The sequence below is a fragment of the Amphiura filiformis genome, unplaced genomic scaffold, assembly GCF_039555335.1.
Source record: "Amphiura filiformis unplaced genomic scaffold, Afil_fr2py scaffold_594, whole genome shotgun sequence".
In the NCBI taxonomy this organism is placed as follows: Eukaryota; Metazoa; Echinodermata; class Ophiuroidea; order Amphilepidida; family Amphiuridae; genus Amphiura; species Amphiura filiformis.
The window spans coordinates 1,265,989-1,284,518 of NW_027306058.1; the positions used below are offsets into that span (position 1 = coordinate 1,265,989).

Below are 18,530 nucleotides of genomic sequence, written 5' to 3' on the forward strand. Positions count from 1 at the left end.
ATTTTCATGGCCATATTTGTTATCAGCATGAAAAATGCATTAAAATGAGTATAAACAAGCCTATTTTTGGTTCAGTGCTTAAGATCTTGATATTTTGAGGAAAATATAGGGTCTACAAATTATAAGTTCCCCCTAAATACTTTTTGAAATAAATCGAAAAATATTTGACAAATGCAAACGTTGTAAAAAAGTATTTGTAGCCTTATTTGTTTTACAGATATGGACCAAATTATGGCGTCACACGTCATTACGTTCAGTCACAATGGTTCATTATGTAAAAAAAGAGACTGTCTTGAGCAGTGTTAAAAGTTTCATCTGAGTCCATAGGAGGCAGCTCTCAAACAATACAGTAGGCCAGGCCTATTCATGTGTTTGTTAAAGAAAACCTGACTGCTATGGACTCAGGAGCAACTTTTAAAAACAGCCTCTTTTCTTACACAATTAAGCATTGTGACTGAACGCAATGATGTGTGACGCTACAAATTGGTCAGTATGTGACAAATATGGCTATACATACCTTTTTACAATTTGTAAAATATTTTTCAACTTATTTTAAAAAGTATTAGGCTTGAAAAAATGGCTGACTTGCTCTTTAGGTGTCAACACCTGGGTCGGTCGGTCGATTTAATTTTTTTTTTTTTTTAAATTTCTGCAAAATATGTCAGGATGCGTAATGCTACAACTTGTTGTCCATTTTCCTATACTTGCTACACAGTGTGTCTGCAATTGAAGTGTGACCTCAGCGCATGGCTCTGTGTTATATAGGACACTTTCTTTATAACATCGTGGTGGTGTTATTTTTCATTCAATGCCTTAGATACTCAGATCATCATTTGCAGAAATTTGTTGTGATTACTAATATCTTTTCAAAAAATAAAATAGAGCATGTTTTCAACATAATCAGTAGGGTTTATATGAAACACGAACGAGGAAATCTAATCAGAATTTGTTTATACCGCAGGCAAACATAAATAAAACAAATATTTTGAAATTATAATTCAAAATATCAAAATCTGAAATTTGTCAGGGATAAAATGGAGACAGCAAAGAGTAAAGTGTCATTAAAATGACTAAATATGGTACAACAAATTGACAAATGGGGGACAAACATTTGGCTCTGCCCCCCCCCCCCCCACTAAAATCCTGGCTACGCCACTGCAGCAACTGACCTGACTTTTCACAATCCTTAGTACAGATAAGCTTAATACCACATTATTTCTAAGCATATTCTTATTTTGCTATATTCTATTTTTTTTAAATTCTGCAGGACAAGTGTTGGTGTTTTCTTCTGTGGACCTGAACAACTGTCCAACGTTTTGGAAAAGAAGTCCAATGAACACTCCAACATCAGTGGAAATGGAGCCAAATTCTTCTTCAACAAAGAGAACTTTTAGAAAATGGAACTCATGAAATGCAAGAATGGGAAAGTGTGGACAATTTCGCTAAGTATTCCACAGATTAAGTAGAGTACACAATTTGGGGGTGGTACTCAAGTTTTGGCTATATCCAGAGAACTGCTAAAACCCTGTGACTGCTATTCCTTTCGGGTGGAGCGGTTAGTGGGTTTTAGCGGTTCTCGGATATAGTGTGTTTAAAAGGCCCTATAGTAGGGCTATAGGGGTGTGCCATTGAGAATTTGAAAGTGGGCCCATCAATATACCAATTTATGAAGAAATTTGGATCCGCTGATATACCAAAAGTCAAAATTTATAATTTGAAAAAAGACACATCCATATACCAAAATTGGTGTAGAAAAAGGGGCCATCGATATACCAAACACCCAAAAATGCTACCCCTGTTTGCGGCACGCACGTCCCTGTATGGTCATTTGTAGGGGGGCCCCTTAGGAGGGTCAAAACTTTTCAGGGCCCCCTTTTTGCATAGGCCCCCCAACAAGTGTTTGTGAACGGTCCTTTATACTAGGGATAACCATCAAAATTTCATGTTGCCCCTATTGCTACAAAAGATTGTTTTCTGGATTGAACTCATCAACAGAAGTATTTTGGTGGTTAAATGGTCAAAATCGGACAAAAACTTTTCGAATTATGAATTTTCAAAGTTTTCCATTCTGACCGGTCATTGGAGCGAAATAAAATGACAAGGTCCAAAAATAGCAATTGGGAGCAAAATTGGCATAAGCATATATTTACCTTTATATATTTCTTTATTTTAACATATATGCAAACATGAAACAAGCATATTGTGAAAGTATCAAAGGGGTTTCTTGTGAAATGGCACTTTTAACTAGTCAATGGCATAAATTATTTTTTCAAACTGAGGCATTGAAATCATGCATTTAGAGAAGATTTTCCAAAAATCATCCACGATGGCTGATATGGCACAAAATCAAAATTGCACTAAGTCCAGGTGAACATTTTTTTCCACAACCAAAATATCAATGTCATTGGGTTTAATATGACCAATTAGTAGGTGTATGCAAACAAAATCTTCAGTGTCATTGAAGGTCATTGACTCATTCACAACAATAGAGGAAATCCACTTCACTCATCATGCTCATGTGTGACTTCTAACAAAAGGTGCTGGTTCCCGTAGTATTCTTCATTCAAACCAATTCAATGCATGACCTCGGAGTCACCTGCATGACTTTCATGGGCTATTTTGAAACAGTTATGGTTGCACATTCAGGTACTTCTTTTGAAAGTTCTAAACAAGGTATAGCCAGCAGCAAGTTGTAGATGGTATAGGCCTAAATATAAGAAAATGTTTAGGGTTGAAATCAGGTGAAAAATACATCAAATGAGCACGAAACTTCACATTTATGTTCAGAAAGGTGTCTTCTTAGCATGATTCGAAAGGAGTATGGAAATTCCAAAGGGAAGCTGGTGATTTAATTTGTAACTCGAGATCTACTTGTTCATTTTTTTTTCCTTTTTACAGAGGGTATGATAGAGGTATTACTGGCAACTCTGCCAAATTACAGCTCAGTAGGCCACGTTTTTCACCTGAAATTATTGACATGAATATTTTGTGCCATTCTTGAGCAGTGCTGAACTCAGCCACTGGCAATTAAACGCACTGTGGTGATGGACCAATTTTGACTCGCACTTACAGGAAAATGAAATAAGTTGTGTTGCTGTAATTTGCAAGATAGTTACAAAATATAATTGGCATTCACTTTCCCAATTTTTACAGAAAAATATTGAAAAATAAAAGAATGAGATCAATTTAGAAATGTCTGTGCAAGCAGTGCACAGTTGAGCTCCCTGCATGTCTATGGGAGCGTTCTAATCAAGTTGATGGTTCATTGGTCATCCCTATTTATACAAAGCCCATTTCCATCAGAATTGAAAAGTTGCAAATTTGTTAATTTTGTAAGCAGGCCTGCTCCTGATCAATTGTTCAAGGGGGTGGGTATGTGTGGGGGTGAACATGCCATGATTCAAAAGTTTTTGATATGGAAAAATATAATTATATACGTATCCAGGATACGTATTATTACTTTGTATACTGTACTATAAGAAAACTTATATTATTTTGTACTTCAAAACAGGGGTAGCGCTAGAACTAAACACTCCAGTGTCCGCAGGGACCCCCGAACTTGCAGAAAATTAAAAAGTAGGGGGTCCGGAGTAGAGTTTGGCGAGTCCCGAGTTGCACAAATGCAGCATAAATAGTATGTCTGCAATAGCGCTAGATTGAAAAACTAAGGGTCTGCAGGGACCCCTGAACTTGTATAAAATTTAAAAACAGGGGGTCCGAACTCTATTTTGGTGGGTCCGGGACCCCAAAAAGCAACCTAGCGCTACCCCTGCTTCCAAAACGCTACTCAGTTTTATACACAGGTATGTAAATATTCAAAAAGGTTCAATAAAGTAATAATATGTGATTTGCATAAAGAATAGATTCCTATTTTTGTTTTCACTGATCACATTGTCCCCTTTTCATTTCGAGCTAAACAACTGGGACTGGGATATAATAAGACAAATAGTGATATGCACACTGTTTCAGTGGCGTAGCCAGGATTTCGGAACCGGAGGGGCACACTTGTAAATGTACCGACGGAAATATTTTTTACCGACGGATGTTTAGAATTGTAGACCCAATTGTTTTTTCGGTCGTTTGAAAAAGTGAAGAGCAAAAAAGAAAAAAAAAAAAAGCATTATAGACACTACGAACCTAAAACCAATGCACAATTTAACATTTTTGTTACAATTTGCCCTTTTTTCTTTTAAACACGATAAAAAATAGTCAATTTGTTCACCCAATTTGTTTTTCACCAAAGCCTTCCGTCTAACAACGGCCTTACATGAACCGACAGACATCATAAGCGTCTATAATGATTGGGCTGGCAGGTATAAAAATTTCAGCGTTTTAGCGGATTTCAGCATTTTTGTTATTGTTTTCTGTGTTTTCCAGCCTATTTCTGAATAAAATTTACAGAAAATGGTAACAAAACATGCTTTTCAGTGTTTTTTAGACCAGTTTTCATGCCTGAATTATGTTTATTCGTAGTGCTGGTACCCATTTGTCAAAATATTGGCCAGCCCATTCATTATGACGTGATATTGGATAGGCAAAAGACAAATTTTTTTCTTTTATTCTCTAATTTTAACATATTGGGTGAGTATTTACAGCAGAGTCAACCAACCATCTCTCAACCGTGATGGGGGAGGATACAAGTTATGTTATATGGATCACCCTATATTTATAGGTTAATGAACGCATATTACTTGTTGGGAGATAAGACAAAATAATGCACGCGCGCTGATCGAGCCCCGAAGGTAGTACGCGGAGTGCACAGTATACACAATCAGTGCATGTTTTGTATTTTTCTAATGCTTGCTCAAGGAGTCTGCAACAGTGGTGTAGCGTGGGTCATCATATTGGGGGGCAGTGACCATGAATTTGGGGGAACCGGGTCGTATGGGGGGCACAAGCCATTTTTGGCAACTTTCCTATGGGATTTTCTAAATTTTGCAATCGACGTGTCCCTATGTGATAGAACATAACCTTTGTCTCCAAGTCGCAATATTTTTTGCTAATTCATAGCATGAAGCATATTGTAAAAATGTAACATACATGTCTTTAAATATGTTATATGTGAGCAACCAAAGTGTCATTGCTTGTTGAAGATATTTGTTGTGTGATAGTATAATTATGTAGTAATAAAATCAATATTCATATTGTTGAAAATGGTGAAACTGTTAACAATATGACTAAAATATGAAGTTAGACTGAAAAAGTAGACATATTAGAAATAAATACATACTTTCTTTAAATAAACGAAAAGACATTTTAGCTTGATAAAACCAATTTTTACTCACTGTAATAAATATTTTGTCCTTCACATCGGAGGACTTCATCAGGTATGACCACAGAATTAAAACCAGAGAACCAGGACTCGACCGCCATTTTGATCCCGTACGGGCATTGAGCAAAAATTGGGGGTATTCGGTTTCCCTCGGAATGCGCTCGAGACATTCGTTTTCATGCAAGCGCGACATGGATGATGGGCGCATTTGAGAGACGCACTTGATGCGACATGCACGCGAGTACCAGGACGCTTCAGAAGAGACGCAGAATTGTTTTCGTTCGTCTCCGCGCACCGTCGGCAAGGACCCGAATACCCCCAATTTTTTCCCCATAGCTGACGGCGCGATTGTATGTGGCGGTATGGGGAGTCCCGGTTCTCCTTCTCTAATTCTGTGGGTATGACTGATATGGTCATCTGATGCACTTTCTTTGACAAATGAAATGGGTGTTCCTGGAATGGCTCTTAACTCTCTCCACGCGGGTGTCGACTGCAGACGACATGTTTAAAAAAAAAATTCAAAATTCAAAAATTTCAGAAATGTAAATTATCATGACCATATTTGGAATCGGCATGAAAAATGCATTAAAATGAGTACAAACAAACCTAGTATTGGTTCAGTAGTTCTTAAGATAGCTCTTGATATTTTGAGAAAATATTTCAAAACTTGAATTTTTTCAGTTGAAGCGCATGGCTAGCACGCAGAGCATTAAAGCTTGTAGAATTACAAAAATGCAACAGCTTCAGGGGGTGAACCCAGGGGAGGGGGGCACTACCACTTTGGAGATGACACGTATGTAGGGCTGTTAAAGACTTGTTTTCAGCGTCGCTTCACCCAAAGACCCCATATTTGTTTACGAACACATGCTCTGTCACCCGAAGACCCTCTATTTTTCCATTTGATCAGTCACCCAAAGACCCTTATTTTTTAATTTGAAAAGCAACTTTCATTTGTCACTGATTTTCTTACTTATTTTGAAAAAATAAAGAAATTTGAAGCCATTTATGAACTAGAAATTCAATGTTCGAGGTTTCTGTGGCACTGTTTTGGCTCTCACCCAAAGGTTCTATTTAAAAAAAGGTCATGTTCTTGCCCAATGACCCATATTTTTTACATTTTGCTCTCACCGAATGCCAAAAATCATGCTCTCACCCAATGACCCCATATTTTTTACATTTTGCTCTCACCGAATACCCCTTGCTGTGAAAGTGCCAGCCCTACACCTGTATCCATTTCAAATTGAAGTGCCCCCCCCGGGGGAAACCCCAACACTGTGCCCCTATGACGCTATGCCACTGCCCTTTAATATTTAAAGGAGTATTTCGTGATCCTAGCATCCTCTATTTTGTCATTTTTCATTAGATATCAACGAAAAAACCTTTTCCCAAAATTTCAGTTGATTCCGATTTTGCGTTCGCGAGTTATGCATGATTAGGCCCTTCACAATTGATTCTTAGTTTCCTGTTTCATGGTTGAAAACAAGGGATGAGGCGACTTTTAATTATTAATTATCTATTATTTTCTTTATTTTTAAGCAAGTGGTCGCAACCTACATCAACCCATTTTCACAAGGAACATGCATTTAATTATTTTACAACTATGTTTGATTTTATACATAAGTAATGGTACAGTTATGTTCTTTGTTTATCCATCATTATAGTTGATATGATCAAAGTCTTTAAGTATCAAATGGAAGTAATTTAAGTTATTTTAAAAGAGAAAATCCAAAATAAAAATAAAATAATTAAATATTTTGTAATTCTCTACTTTGGACGCGGGTGGGAAACAGGAAACTAAGAATTAATTGTAAAGGGCCTTATGTTTATTACACTGCTCCATAGACAATGCGTTGTAATTTCGTTCTGGTGCACCAGAGCGACATTCAAATTTCACGATATCTTTGCAAAAGCGAATTAATCTGCAAGAAATATTTTGTACATAAACATTATGTAGCCAGAGGTTTCCAGTGATATAAAAATCTCAACTTTTTTTTGAGAAAAGTGGGGGATGAGGCTGTGGATCACAAAATGCCCTTTTAATTATCAGAAAATAAAATATTTTATTTTATATTGAAATAGTTAATTACCATTTTCATGTGGCTCTGAAGCTATATCACCCAGATTGCTTTCCAGGGTCAAATAGGACTTTTTCAGTGATTTATCTCAGTGAATTTAAAGTTTGATTTTTTTTTATCTCAAGGTCAACCCACATTTACCTTAGTTGTAGGATTCCTTTCAAATTGAAAATGACATGCAATTCATTTGTAATAAAACAATTTAGAATTGAAATTGTGTGTGTGTGTGTGTTTTCTTTTCTAATTGTTTTGAAAGCTCAATACATTTAATTTAATTCTTGCTATGTTTAAATTGGAAAATCAAATTTGCATTTTAGGTCGTTATCAATAATGTGTGATTTGAATAAAGAATATATTTCTATTTAAATGATTCCCCCTGTTTTCACTCATCATGTTCTCCCCTTTTAATTTCGAGTGAAATTAACCAAATATGAGGTAGAAGAAGGAAACTGCAATTGCATTTCAGCACCTACAATGCGTATATTAGCTCACAGATCGTAGGTATTATTGCAAGTAGCATTGACGCAGCCTGGGCGTATTAATTACGTCACTGTTTCAATGGTAAATGTATTGGTGAGCTCGATCTGTAAACTCTGAATAAAACCGGAGATTATTTTATTTTTGATAGGCAAATCCAGTGGCGTGCGCAGCACATTGAAAGTGGGGGCCAGATTGTTCAGTTCCCCCGAATGGAGTCTGATTAGGAGTGTAAGGTGCCCGGTGGGGGGGCACTCCAACTTTGGAGGTGACACATATGTAGGGCTGTTAAGACCCCCTTTTTCAGCGTCACTTCACCCAAAGACCCCATATTTTTTTACGAACACATGCTCTGTCACCCGAAGACCCCCTATTTTCCCATTTGATCTGCGTCACCCAAAGACCCTTACAAGTCCAAATTGAACAGCAACTTTCATTTATCACTGATTTTGTTACTTATTTTGAAAAAAAAAAAAATTGAAGCCATTTAGAACTAGAAACTCGATTTTCGAGATTTCTGTGGCGCTTTTTCGGCTCTCACCCAAAGATTCAATTTAAAAAAAGGGTCATGTTCTCACCCAATGACCCCATATTTTTCACATTTTGATCTCACCGAATGCCAAAAATCATGCTCTCACCCATTGACCCCCTATTTCTTACATTTTGCTCTCACCGAATGCCCCTTATAGTGCGAAAGTGCCAGCCCTACACCCATATCCATTTCATATTGAAGTGGCCCCCAGGGTAAGGTGTAAGAAATGATTGATTTCCCTTCAGGCTTAGTCTTTCATGTGGTACATGTATTTTAGTACACCACTGGGCATTGGCAAAATGCAAAAAGTAGAAATTCAAGAAATGACATTTGAGGGTGTCGATGTGGAGCAAATCACACATTAGGGCCTATGGCTTTAACCCAGGATTCGCAGGTTTTTACCGCAGGTGGAAAAACCGCGGTTTTAACCGTTTGGCAAAAACAATTTTTGCCAGTTTTTGCCGGCAAAAATGGCAAAAACTACAAAAGTGATTTATAATTCATTTTTTCATCCCAAAACAAATGACTAAGTTACAAAAATCATTTCCTGAGTGTAACAAGGCCAGATTTTGTAATTAAAAGTAACATATTAAGAAATTAAAGGCATGCGTTTTCATTGCTCAAGTGCATTTAACCCCCGGATTTAACCGAAATGTGGCATATATCAGATTCAAAACTTTTTCATTTTAAGGACTTGATGAGACAAAAATTAAGTTGAATGATTCATTAAAAGTGTGTGCTGTTGTTTATGAGCTTTCTGTGTTATTTTATAATATTTGAATGATGATATATGAGTTTTTGCCGGTTTAAACCAGGCAAAAACTGGCAAAAACAGGTTTTTGCCACTGGCAACGGCATGCCGGCAAAAGCCGAACCCTGCTTTAACCCCCATTCAACAAGGGGCAGATGCTACCCCTTCAGATAATTTTTCTGTTACTGTAAAATAGCTCCCATGTAATTGTCCCACTATATCCGTGACTTGATGCTCATCCTATACTATTTAAGACCAACTTTGTAAGTGTGTCTGTGGCTCCAGAGCCGTGACTTGTCATCATCATGTTTGGCAAATTGGTTGGGGGACCATCACTCTTACTCAGAAGGCCCACTATTCAGAAAACCCATCACCCAGAAGGTCCGCTATTCAGAATTATGAAATGACCTGCTAACCGGAAGACCCGCTAATCAGAAAACCTATTCATCACACCCTAGACAACCGGCCACTTAGAAAACCCACTTCTCAGGGAGGGTTAGGGTTAGGGTTAGGGTTAGAGCTAACTCGTGAAAACGGCCCTCTAGTCAGAATTATGAATAGTGGGCATTCGGAGCAGCAGGTCTTCTGGGTAACGGATGCAGCTAGCCCGCTAGCCAGAAAACCTGCTAGTCAGAAAAAAATTCCGAGTAGCAGGACTTTTTAAAATGCAACAAAAAACCCACTTTTCAGAAAGTCTGTTATTCAGAAGGCCCGCTACTCAGAAAATTCTGACTAGCGGGCCTTCTGAATAGCGGGTCTTCTGTGTGACAGGCTGCACCCGCCGGGGACAGTGTGGGCTGGGGCATTCCGGAGTGTTCCAAATTGTTCCAGGTGTTCCAAAACGATAATGATCTGGATTGTTCCAAAGTGATCTTGGGTGCTCCAAAGTGTTCTTGGGTGTTCAAAATGTTCTGGGGCGTTCCATGGTTCTCCTATGTGTTCTGGGGTTCTCCTATGTGTTCTGGGGTGCAAAGTGTTCTGGGGCATCCCAAAGTGTTCTTGGGTGTTCAAAATGTTCTGGGGCGTTCCATGGTTCTCCTATGTGTTCTGGGGTGCAAAGTGTTCTGGGCATCCCAAAGTACTCTGGGCATTCGGAAGTGTTGTGGGTTGCTCTAAAGTGTTCCTGGGTATTCTGAAGTGTAAGGAAGTGATCTGGGACGTTCCATAGTGTTCTGTGGTGTTCGAAAGTGTTATGGGCGTGCCGGGTGGTATGCAGTGGCGTAAGGGTGCCCCCTCAGTGCGTGCCCATTGGTTCCAGCTAAGATTTCCCTTCCATTCCAATGGCAAAAATGTGCCTCTTTCAACTTCAAGACTTTTTTCATAGTTTGATTGCGAAATTCTCATACTGCGATGCATTCCATGCCGAAACTGATGAAATCAGACTTATTCAGGTGCCCCAGAACTAAATCTGTATTCTGTAACGGGTTGGGTGCCCCTGTGCTTTAAAATTTTTGTAAAGTTTTATATTTCTAAGTGCCTCATTCTTGTTAAGTTTTATATTGCTCAGTCCGGATGCTCAGTGCTTCATTCTAGTAAAGTTAACTGTTAAATAATGCTCGAGTGCGTCAATCTTGTTAAGTTTAATATTGCTCAATGCTTCATTTGTGCAGTTTTCTATTGCTTAGTTTTTCATTCTTGTAAATTTTATATTGCTTAGTGCATGTTTCATTCTTTTAAAGTTTTACATTGTTCAGTGCTTCATTCTTGTAAATGTTATATTGCTTAGTGTTTCATTCTTTTGAAGTTTTATATTGTTCAGTGCTTCATTCTTTTACAGTTTTATAATTGCTCAGTGCTTCCTTCCTTCCCTCCTCCTTCCTTCTTACCTTCATTTATTTATTTACTTTTGTTTTTGTTTTTATTGATATATTCATAATATTGATTAAAGGAGTATTTCGTGATCCTAGCATCCTCTATTTATGTCATTTTTTTTTATATATTCACGAAAAAAACCTATTCCCAAAATTTCAGTTGATTCCGATTTCGCGTTCATGAAGTTATGCATGATTATGTGTATTACACTGCTCCATAGACACGAAATTCAAATTTCACGATATCTTTGCTAAACGAATTAATCTGCAAGAAATATTTTGTACATAAACAAAATGTAGCCAGAGGTTTCCAATGATATAAAAATCTCAACTTTTTTTGAGAAAAGTGGGCGGATGAGGCTGTGGATCACGAAATGCCCTTTTAACTCATTAACTCATTTATTCATCTATTCATGCTTGCTTACTTACTTAGGCTACTTACTTTTACTTGGTTGATAGCACTTGAGAATTATACTTCAACATGTGTACATGAGCCTCATAAGTCAAATATTATGGGCCAGGGCCCCAAAGGTTAAAAAGGGACGTCCGTTTATCATCAAAAAGCAGCTTCAGGGCTCGGAGTTTGTACACAGATTGCACCTGCGAATTATATTGTTAATAACACCCACCCCACCCCATTCACAGACAATAGCGGAATTATAATAATATAGGGCCGTGTGTCTTAAGTTGGGAACCTTTTGCGTGACACCAACAAAATTCAAGAAATGTACGCCTTTTTTTATTCAAACGTTTCCTTCGCAAGAACTAAACATCTCACCCTATTAAAAGTATACATATTTTTGAAGCTTTTGCTCCAAGGAATTCAAAAATGACATTATTTTCTTCATAGGGGTAAGGGTTAAGAAGTTACAAGTACAAATATTGGTGATTTTTTCATAAAAAAGTGTATGACTCAAAAAATTTGGTCCACTGATGAGATACATCCTAGAGTAAAATCTATGCCAGAATTGGATTATTCAAGGTAAGAGCATCCTTAATCGTGATACATGAGGATGAAAATTACCTTCATAAAATTTGCTGTATAAATCGTCACATTTCAGCATCGTCGTTGTTTCAGCATAACATGTCTAGGAAAATCATGTCCAGAGTGCTTTCTGGTTATACACACATGCTCTCTAAACATCAAAAATACAAGGCATAACTATGAGCCTGTCTAACATGCTTTAATCCTCAGTTTTTACCCATCTTGTTTATCCTAGCTGAATCAAAGCGCGCAGTCACGAAAATGAACACAAAATGTCTTCATGGTCTGCATTTTGAAGAACACAATAATTTGCTTTTTTTCTTGCTCTGTGAAAGGTCAATACCAACATAATATTGTACAATATTTTGCTTTGGTACAATGGCTGGTCTTTCATCTACTTTCAAACACCCTTCTCTTGTAGTCACTTGATAATTATGAGTGAAATTCCATAGCCGTGGAGTTGCTGCTTCCTGGCTTGATCTGCAATCGACATTTTTAATGTAAGATTATAGTCAGAATGAACAAAAGCTACTTCATTGACTGTAATAATGCCTTCTGATGCAACTTGTAAACAAGTGGTAATCATATGAATCACTTGATGGTTCAATGGCAATTACTGATCCTTGGCAATAATGTTTCCCATTTCTTCAGTTTCAATGACACTTTTTTGTTGGTGCTTTAGATGTACATGTAGAAGACTTTTGATCTTTGCTGGTGTCTGATTCTGCGAACCTTACAAGGATAAAATCAGTTTATAAACATATGCCATACAATAACATGACAGCTCTCTAACACTAACATTCAGTTATCCATCACAGTTAACAAATGCTACAGAGCAGAGCTTTCGAGTGTTTGGAACTGTTATGGGCCATTACTTTTAGTTCTTGACACTGTGTCAACTCTGTTCCTGGACTTGGATTATGACAATTAAATTATCAGTTACATTAAACAATGTTGCATTTTATTTTTAATATTATTAATTGCTTAACAATGACAGCATAAATGAGAGGGAGTATGTTTGACCTGTAGGACAATGTAGTTTTTCAAAGTAGTTCATACAATTTCTAATGATCAGACTCGTTTTTGATGGCAAAATTATTTTAGCCGTTGCTAAATTAACAACTCGTTAATTGCAATTCTGGGTAAAAACCACATGTGCCTGCTAACGGTCAAAAAAATTTTATTGCATGAGGTGAAAGGGCTTTGGTAGTAGGTTACAAAAGTCACATCAAAAATTCCTCCGAGCTTGTTGCCATAGCAACGGCAGTTTTATGATTTTCGTGATTTTTGCTTATTTTGGGGTGAAAATAAGGGAAAATATGTACTTTTCTGAATTGCTCCTGACTTTAAATTTGAGGTCACATTAAAAAAGCAACCTTACCACCATAAAGTATTATCTTTGTGCTTTCCCCAGATGCAAAAAATATTTCAATAATATTTCCCCATGTGCAATTTTAGGGCTGGGCAACATTGCCAATTAAGCACTTTTGAAAAAATGCAATTTTTACCCTATCTTTGAAGTCTAAAAACTAATTTTGCTTGAGCACCCAGAATTATTTCCTCTTTGTTGGTACTTGGGCAGACATTGCCCCTTTCAAATTTGGTAAAAAATCTCTGGGGCTATTTGACCTGTAAAGCCAGTGTTGCCAGAAAGTTTGATAATTTTCAAAAAATGCATTTTTCGAAATAATGCATTTTTCTACATGTTTACTCATGTAACCTTTAATACCACCAACTTAATTGAAATATTTGCACACTTTGCACACATGATTAGACACACACTGCAACGGAAGCAACACTTTGCGGCTGGGGACAAGTCCTGTCCTGCAAAAACCGGTATTGCCAGAAAATCTTACTTCATTAATCCAAATTTCCAATTTGTGCATTTTACAATATTATGTATTCGGTTAAGTTTATACTATCAATGGTAGTTGAATATAATGTGCATTTAAACATCATCTGATACAATACATGTTCAGACACATGGGCAAGTTTCTCGACAGGTGGCTTAGTAAGCCTTAGGCTTAGGCGACCTTGAGGATACTATAGGCTAAAGCCTAGTTTTGACCCAAAATAGTAATTTTTACATGGACATTTTTTTGAAATATGACAAATGCATCTTAGAAAGTGTATCAGTTTATTAAGATGGATGTTAAATCAAAAAAGTGACCTATGATTTTGACCTATGACCTCTTGCAATTCATAAGTAGGCCTAAAATGCCGGTTTTCAATGATATTGTTCATTTTGGGTAAAAATGGACCCTTTTTACCATTTTTAGCAATTTTTTGCATTACAAAAGTTTTAAATTACACTTAACTTTATTGATAAATCGGGCTTCTTTAATTTTAGGCTATTGAGAGAATTCAACAAGTATGCAGTTTCCATGGCAAGCGACCATTTATGCTCGTTTTAAGCAAATATCTGTGAAATAGAGCTAATTTCCCAGTAAAATGAGCAAAAAATGGGCGTAAAAGGCAGTTTCCTTGTAAACGGGCATCTCTTTGAATTCTCCTAATAGCTTAAAATGTTATGCCAATCAAACAATATTTGAGGCTTTATGATAATCCTGTTAATGAGAATACACGAAACTGCTGATTCTTGATTACGAATCCACAAGGCATAGCCGAGTGAACTCGTATCAAGGAATAACAGTTTCAAGTGTATTCGCTGATTTAAACCATTGCTTTATACTAACAATACGCTCTAAAACTGTGGATTCTTGCATAGAAAGGTGTCAAGTGTTCATTCGTAGAAAATAATCTTCAGTAATGAATAGACGTCATAGCAATGGTTTAAGTACATTTTCCAGACATAATTTGTGTGATCTAGCCTGTAAATATATCAGATATTTTGTGTAATCTATTATGAGAATGATGAGTTTTAAACATGACTCAACAGGCTTTCGTGAGACTACATCTACACAATTTTAGCGAAACATGGCACACAAGGCTAACAAAGAATCGAGGCTATATTGTAGATGAATCCAATTTCATGCATTCCTACACCTCAATGGCAGCCATAGCTGGCCATAGCTGCCCCCTTATAGGTCTATCCCACCTGAAATGTGAAATGATGTGGCCTTGGCAGTGGCGGATCCAGGGCAGTCAGAGGGGGATTTGAGAAAAAATAGAGAAAAATGCACGAAATGGAGTGGCCCTCCCGTCCCACTCGGGCCCTGCATATTGGCGGGCCCGCAGTAATTTTCACATGCTTTTAGGACGAGGACCCGCCTTCAAGCAATGCCTAAAATAATCGCCTTTCCTCCCTTTTCTCTTCTCTTTTCCCCTTCCACTTTCTCTTCTCTTCTCTCCTTTTTTTTTTTTTTTTGGAAGGGGCGGCCGGAACGAGGGGGCGGGCCCACTGCCCTCCCCCAAATCCGCCGGGTCTTGGCGAGGATATGAAACTGCTCTCCTTCCACCCAATGATCATACCATGATACTTTTGGAATGGCAATTTTAACCAAATTGATAGCATATAGGCCTACACATACAGATAGAAAATTATCTTGAGGATTGTGTTAGAAACAAGGAGAAATCGGGAAAATAGGGAGTGTTTTAATTGCAACAGCCTATCATGACCCACTAGCTTCTTCACCAGTTGGATTATTATTTGCATTGTAAACATGGTAAATATTGTCTGCACGGTTGTTTCGATGTGAACACATGTGATGTTACCTTTCCACCCTGGACATGCATATCTTCAACAGGTCCTGTATCAACGTAAAAGTAGAAGTCAAATTGATGGTATCAGAACGGATGTCTTAATTTAGGAGAGAAATTCAATAAGGGTGTCAAATAATGCAAATGTCAATATTGATGCCCCCATGGGAGTTTTAAGTTTATATTATTGTGCGTATCATTAATTTTACATGGCTACGTTTTCAAACAAATGCACGCATGTTTGACGAACTCAAAAATTACGGGTAAGCCTGTGGGTAAATTATTGTCATATAATCTGGCAATACCATCATTGCCTAAGTTTCAAAACCTGTTTGTGATGGTGGTTAAAAAGGGTCCATTTTTGCCCAAAATGACCAAAATCATTAAAAACCTGCATTTTAGGCCTACTTATGAATTCCAAGAGGTCATAGGTAAAAATAGGTCACAGAAAAATATTGTGATTTACTTTTTTTTGATCCAAACGTCCATCTTAGTAAGCTGATACACTTTTTAAGGTGCATATATCATTTTCCAAAACATTTTCTATGTAAAAATTACTATTGTGGGTTAAAAGTAGGCTTAGTATCCTCTAGGTCGCCAAAGCCTAAGGCTTACTAGGCCACCTGTCGAGAAACTCGCCCATGTGTCTGAACCTGTATTGTATCAGATGATGTTTAAATGCACATTATATTCAACTAACATTGATACTATAAAATTAATTGAATAAATACTAAAATGCACAAATTGGAAATTTGGATTAATAAAATATGATTTTCTGGCAATACCGGTTTTTGCAGGACAGGACTTGAACCCAGCCTCAAAGTGTTGCTTACGTTGCAGTGTGTGTCTAATCATGTATGCAAAGTGTGCAAATATTTCAATTAAAGTTGGTGGTATTAAAGGTTACATGAGTAAATATGTAGAAAATGCATTATTTTGAAAAATGCATTTTTTGAAAATTATCAAACTTTCTGGCAACACTGGCTTTACAGGTCAAATAGCCCCAGAGATTTTTACCAAATTTGAAAGGGGCAATGTCTGCCCAAGTACCAACAAAGAGGAAATAATTCTAGGTGCTCAAGCAAAATTAGTTTTTAGACTTCAAAGATAGGGTAAAAATTGCATTTTTTCAAAAGTGCTAAATTGGCAATGTTGCCCAGCCCTAAAATTGCACATGGGAAATATTATTGAAATATTTTTTGCATCTGGGGAAAGCACAAAGATAATACTTTATGGTGGTAAGGTTACTTTTTTAATGTGACCTCACATTTAAAGTCAGGAGCAATTCAGAAAAGTACATATTTTCCCTTATTTTCACCCCAAAATAAGCAAAAATCACGAAAATCATAAAAACTGCCGTTGCTATGGCAACAAGCTCCGGAGGAATTTTTGATGTGACTTTTTATAACCTACTACCAAAGCCCTTTCACCTCATGCAATAAAATTTTTTTGACCGTTAGCAAGCACATGTGGTTTTTACCCAGAATTGCAATTAAGTGTCATTAATCTAATAATTTAGAACATTACAGGCCAACAATTTGTTTAATTCTTTATTAATTACTTGCTTCTAAAATACAGCATTAATGAGGGTGGATATTTGACTTCTATCACAGTGGTTCAAACTCCCAACACATTTTCTGAATGTCAGAGCTTTTGTCGCATCATCGTTTTACTCTTAATTAGCAGCTCGTTAAGTGTCATTAATCTGTATTATTAAAGTAAAATTCATAAAATATTACAGCAGAACTATTAATAAGTCCATTCAAATACATCTATTAACCACACAATATTAAATTACTAAAAATTTCAAGTGGATCATAGTTGGTACCTATAAAAATTCATTTTTCCCATAGAGATTACATTGTACCGTGTCCGAAGATCCGTGTCCGTGATCCTCCCACTTTGCACTTCGTTAACTTATTGGTCCGTAAAATTAATTAGCAATGTCGTATTACTTATCTTTTGGTATCATGTTCAAGCAGAATAAATTAGCTTTCAAATGAATGTAAACTTGAAGGATTATGATGCTGTCTTCATAGTTTAATTAAAGAGAAAAGTTGAAATTTTCATTCAAAGTGTCACACCTCCCACTTTTCCAGGGTCCCAAGTCAAGACACACGGCCATAGATGACAGAAACGTTAAGGCTGTTCTATTTAATTTACATACTCCCTCTGAAATAGCCACAAAATAGGCTGTTCCATTTAATTTACATACTCCCTCTGAAATGGCTGTTCCATTTAATTTACATACTCCCTCTGGAACAGCTTTCCCCTAATCAAAGTGCATATTGTGAATTTCAATAGCGTATTAGGCCTATAATAATTATAGATGATAATTGGAAATACCATGTGTGAAGCGTTAAGGCTGTTCCATTCAATTACATACCTTTGGCTGTTCCATTTAATTTACATACTCCCTCTGAAATGATCCCAAAATAGCTGTTCCATTTAATTTACATACGGTACTCCCTCTGAAATGGCTGTTCGATTTAATTTACATACTCCCTCTGGAATAGCTTTCCCCAAATCAAATTGCATATTGTGAATTTCAATCTATCAAATTGCATAGCTTCACTGTGAGAGACTGACAATAGCAACCTAAGTCCTCAGCAAATAAGGACTGTAAGTTTGTGTAAACCGATAACATGCGGGTATAGCCGTATTTGTGTACAAATATATAGCCTTCTAGTGTTAAAGTCTGTGATGCCTTTATCTTTAAGGTGCCATATGTGCTTAGTTCGGTGGAATTTGCTTTGGGTTTCATTTTAAAGGATTTGGAATGGTGTGGTTTCCTAAAACTAAGTACGCCTACAAATTTCTGAATTATATAAAATTTTAAAACCGGGCAAAAAACAATCAATCAAATAAAAAGAAAGAGAGAAAGAAAGAGTGGAGGGAGGGAGAGAAGCTGAGTGAGAGAGGGGGAGGGAGGGGAAAATAAATAAAGAACTTACGACAGAAAAAGAA

General features: G+C 36.9%; 1 protein-coding gene across 1 annotated transcript in view; it reads left to right on the forward strand.

Annotated features, from left to right (window-relative positions):
• LOC140145699 (NADPH oxidase 2-like) overlaps positions 1–7,561 on the forward strand; it is a 56,925-nt gene extending 49,364 nt beyond the window's left edge. Inside the window, exon 14 of the mRNA XM_072167383.1 lies at positions 1,268–7,561. Within this exon, the coding sequence (XP_072023484.1) occupies positions 1,268–1,394 (127 nt within the window). The 3' untranslated portion in view covers positions 1,395–7,561. The remainder of the gene's footprint in view (positions 1–1,267) is intronic.
• The last annotated feature ends 10,969 nt before the right edge of the window (positions 7,562–18,530 follow it).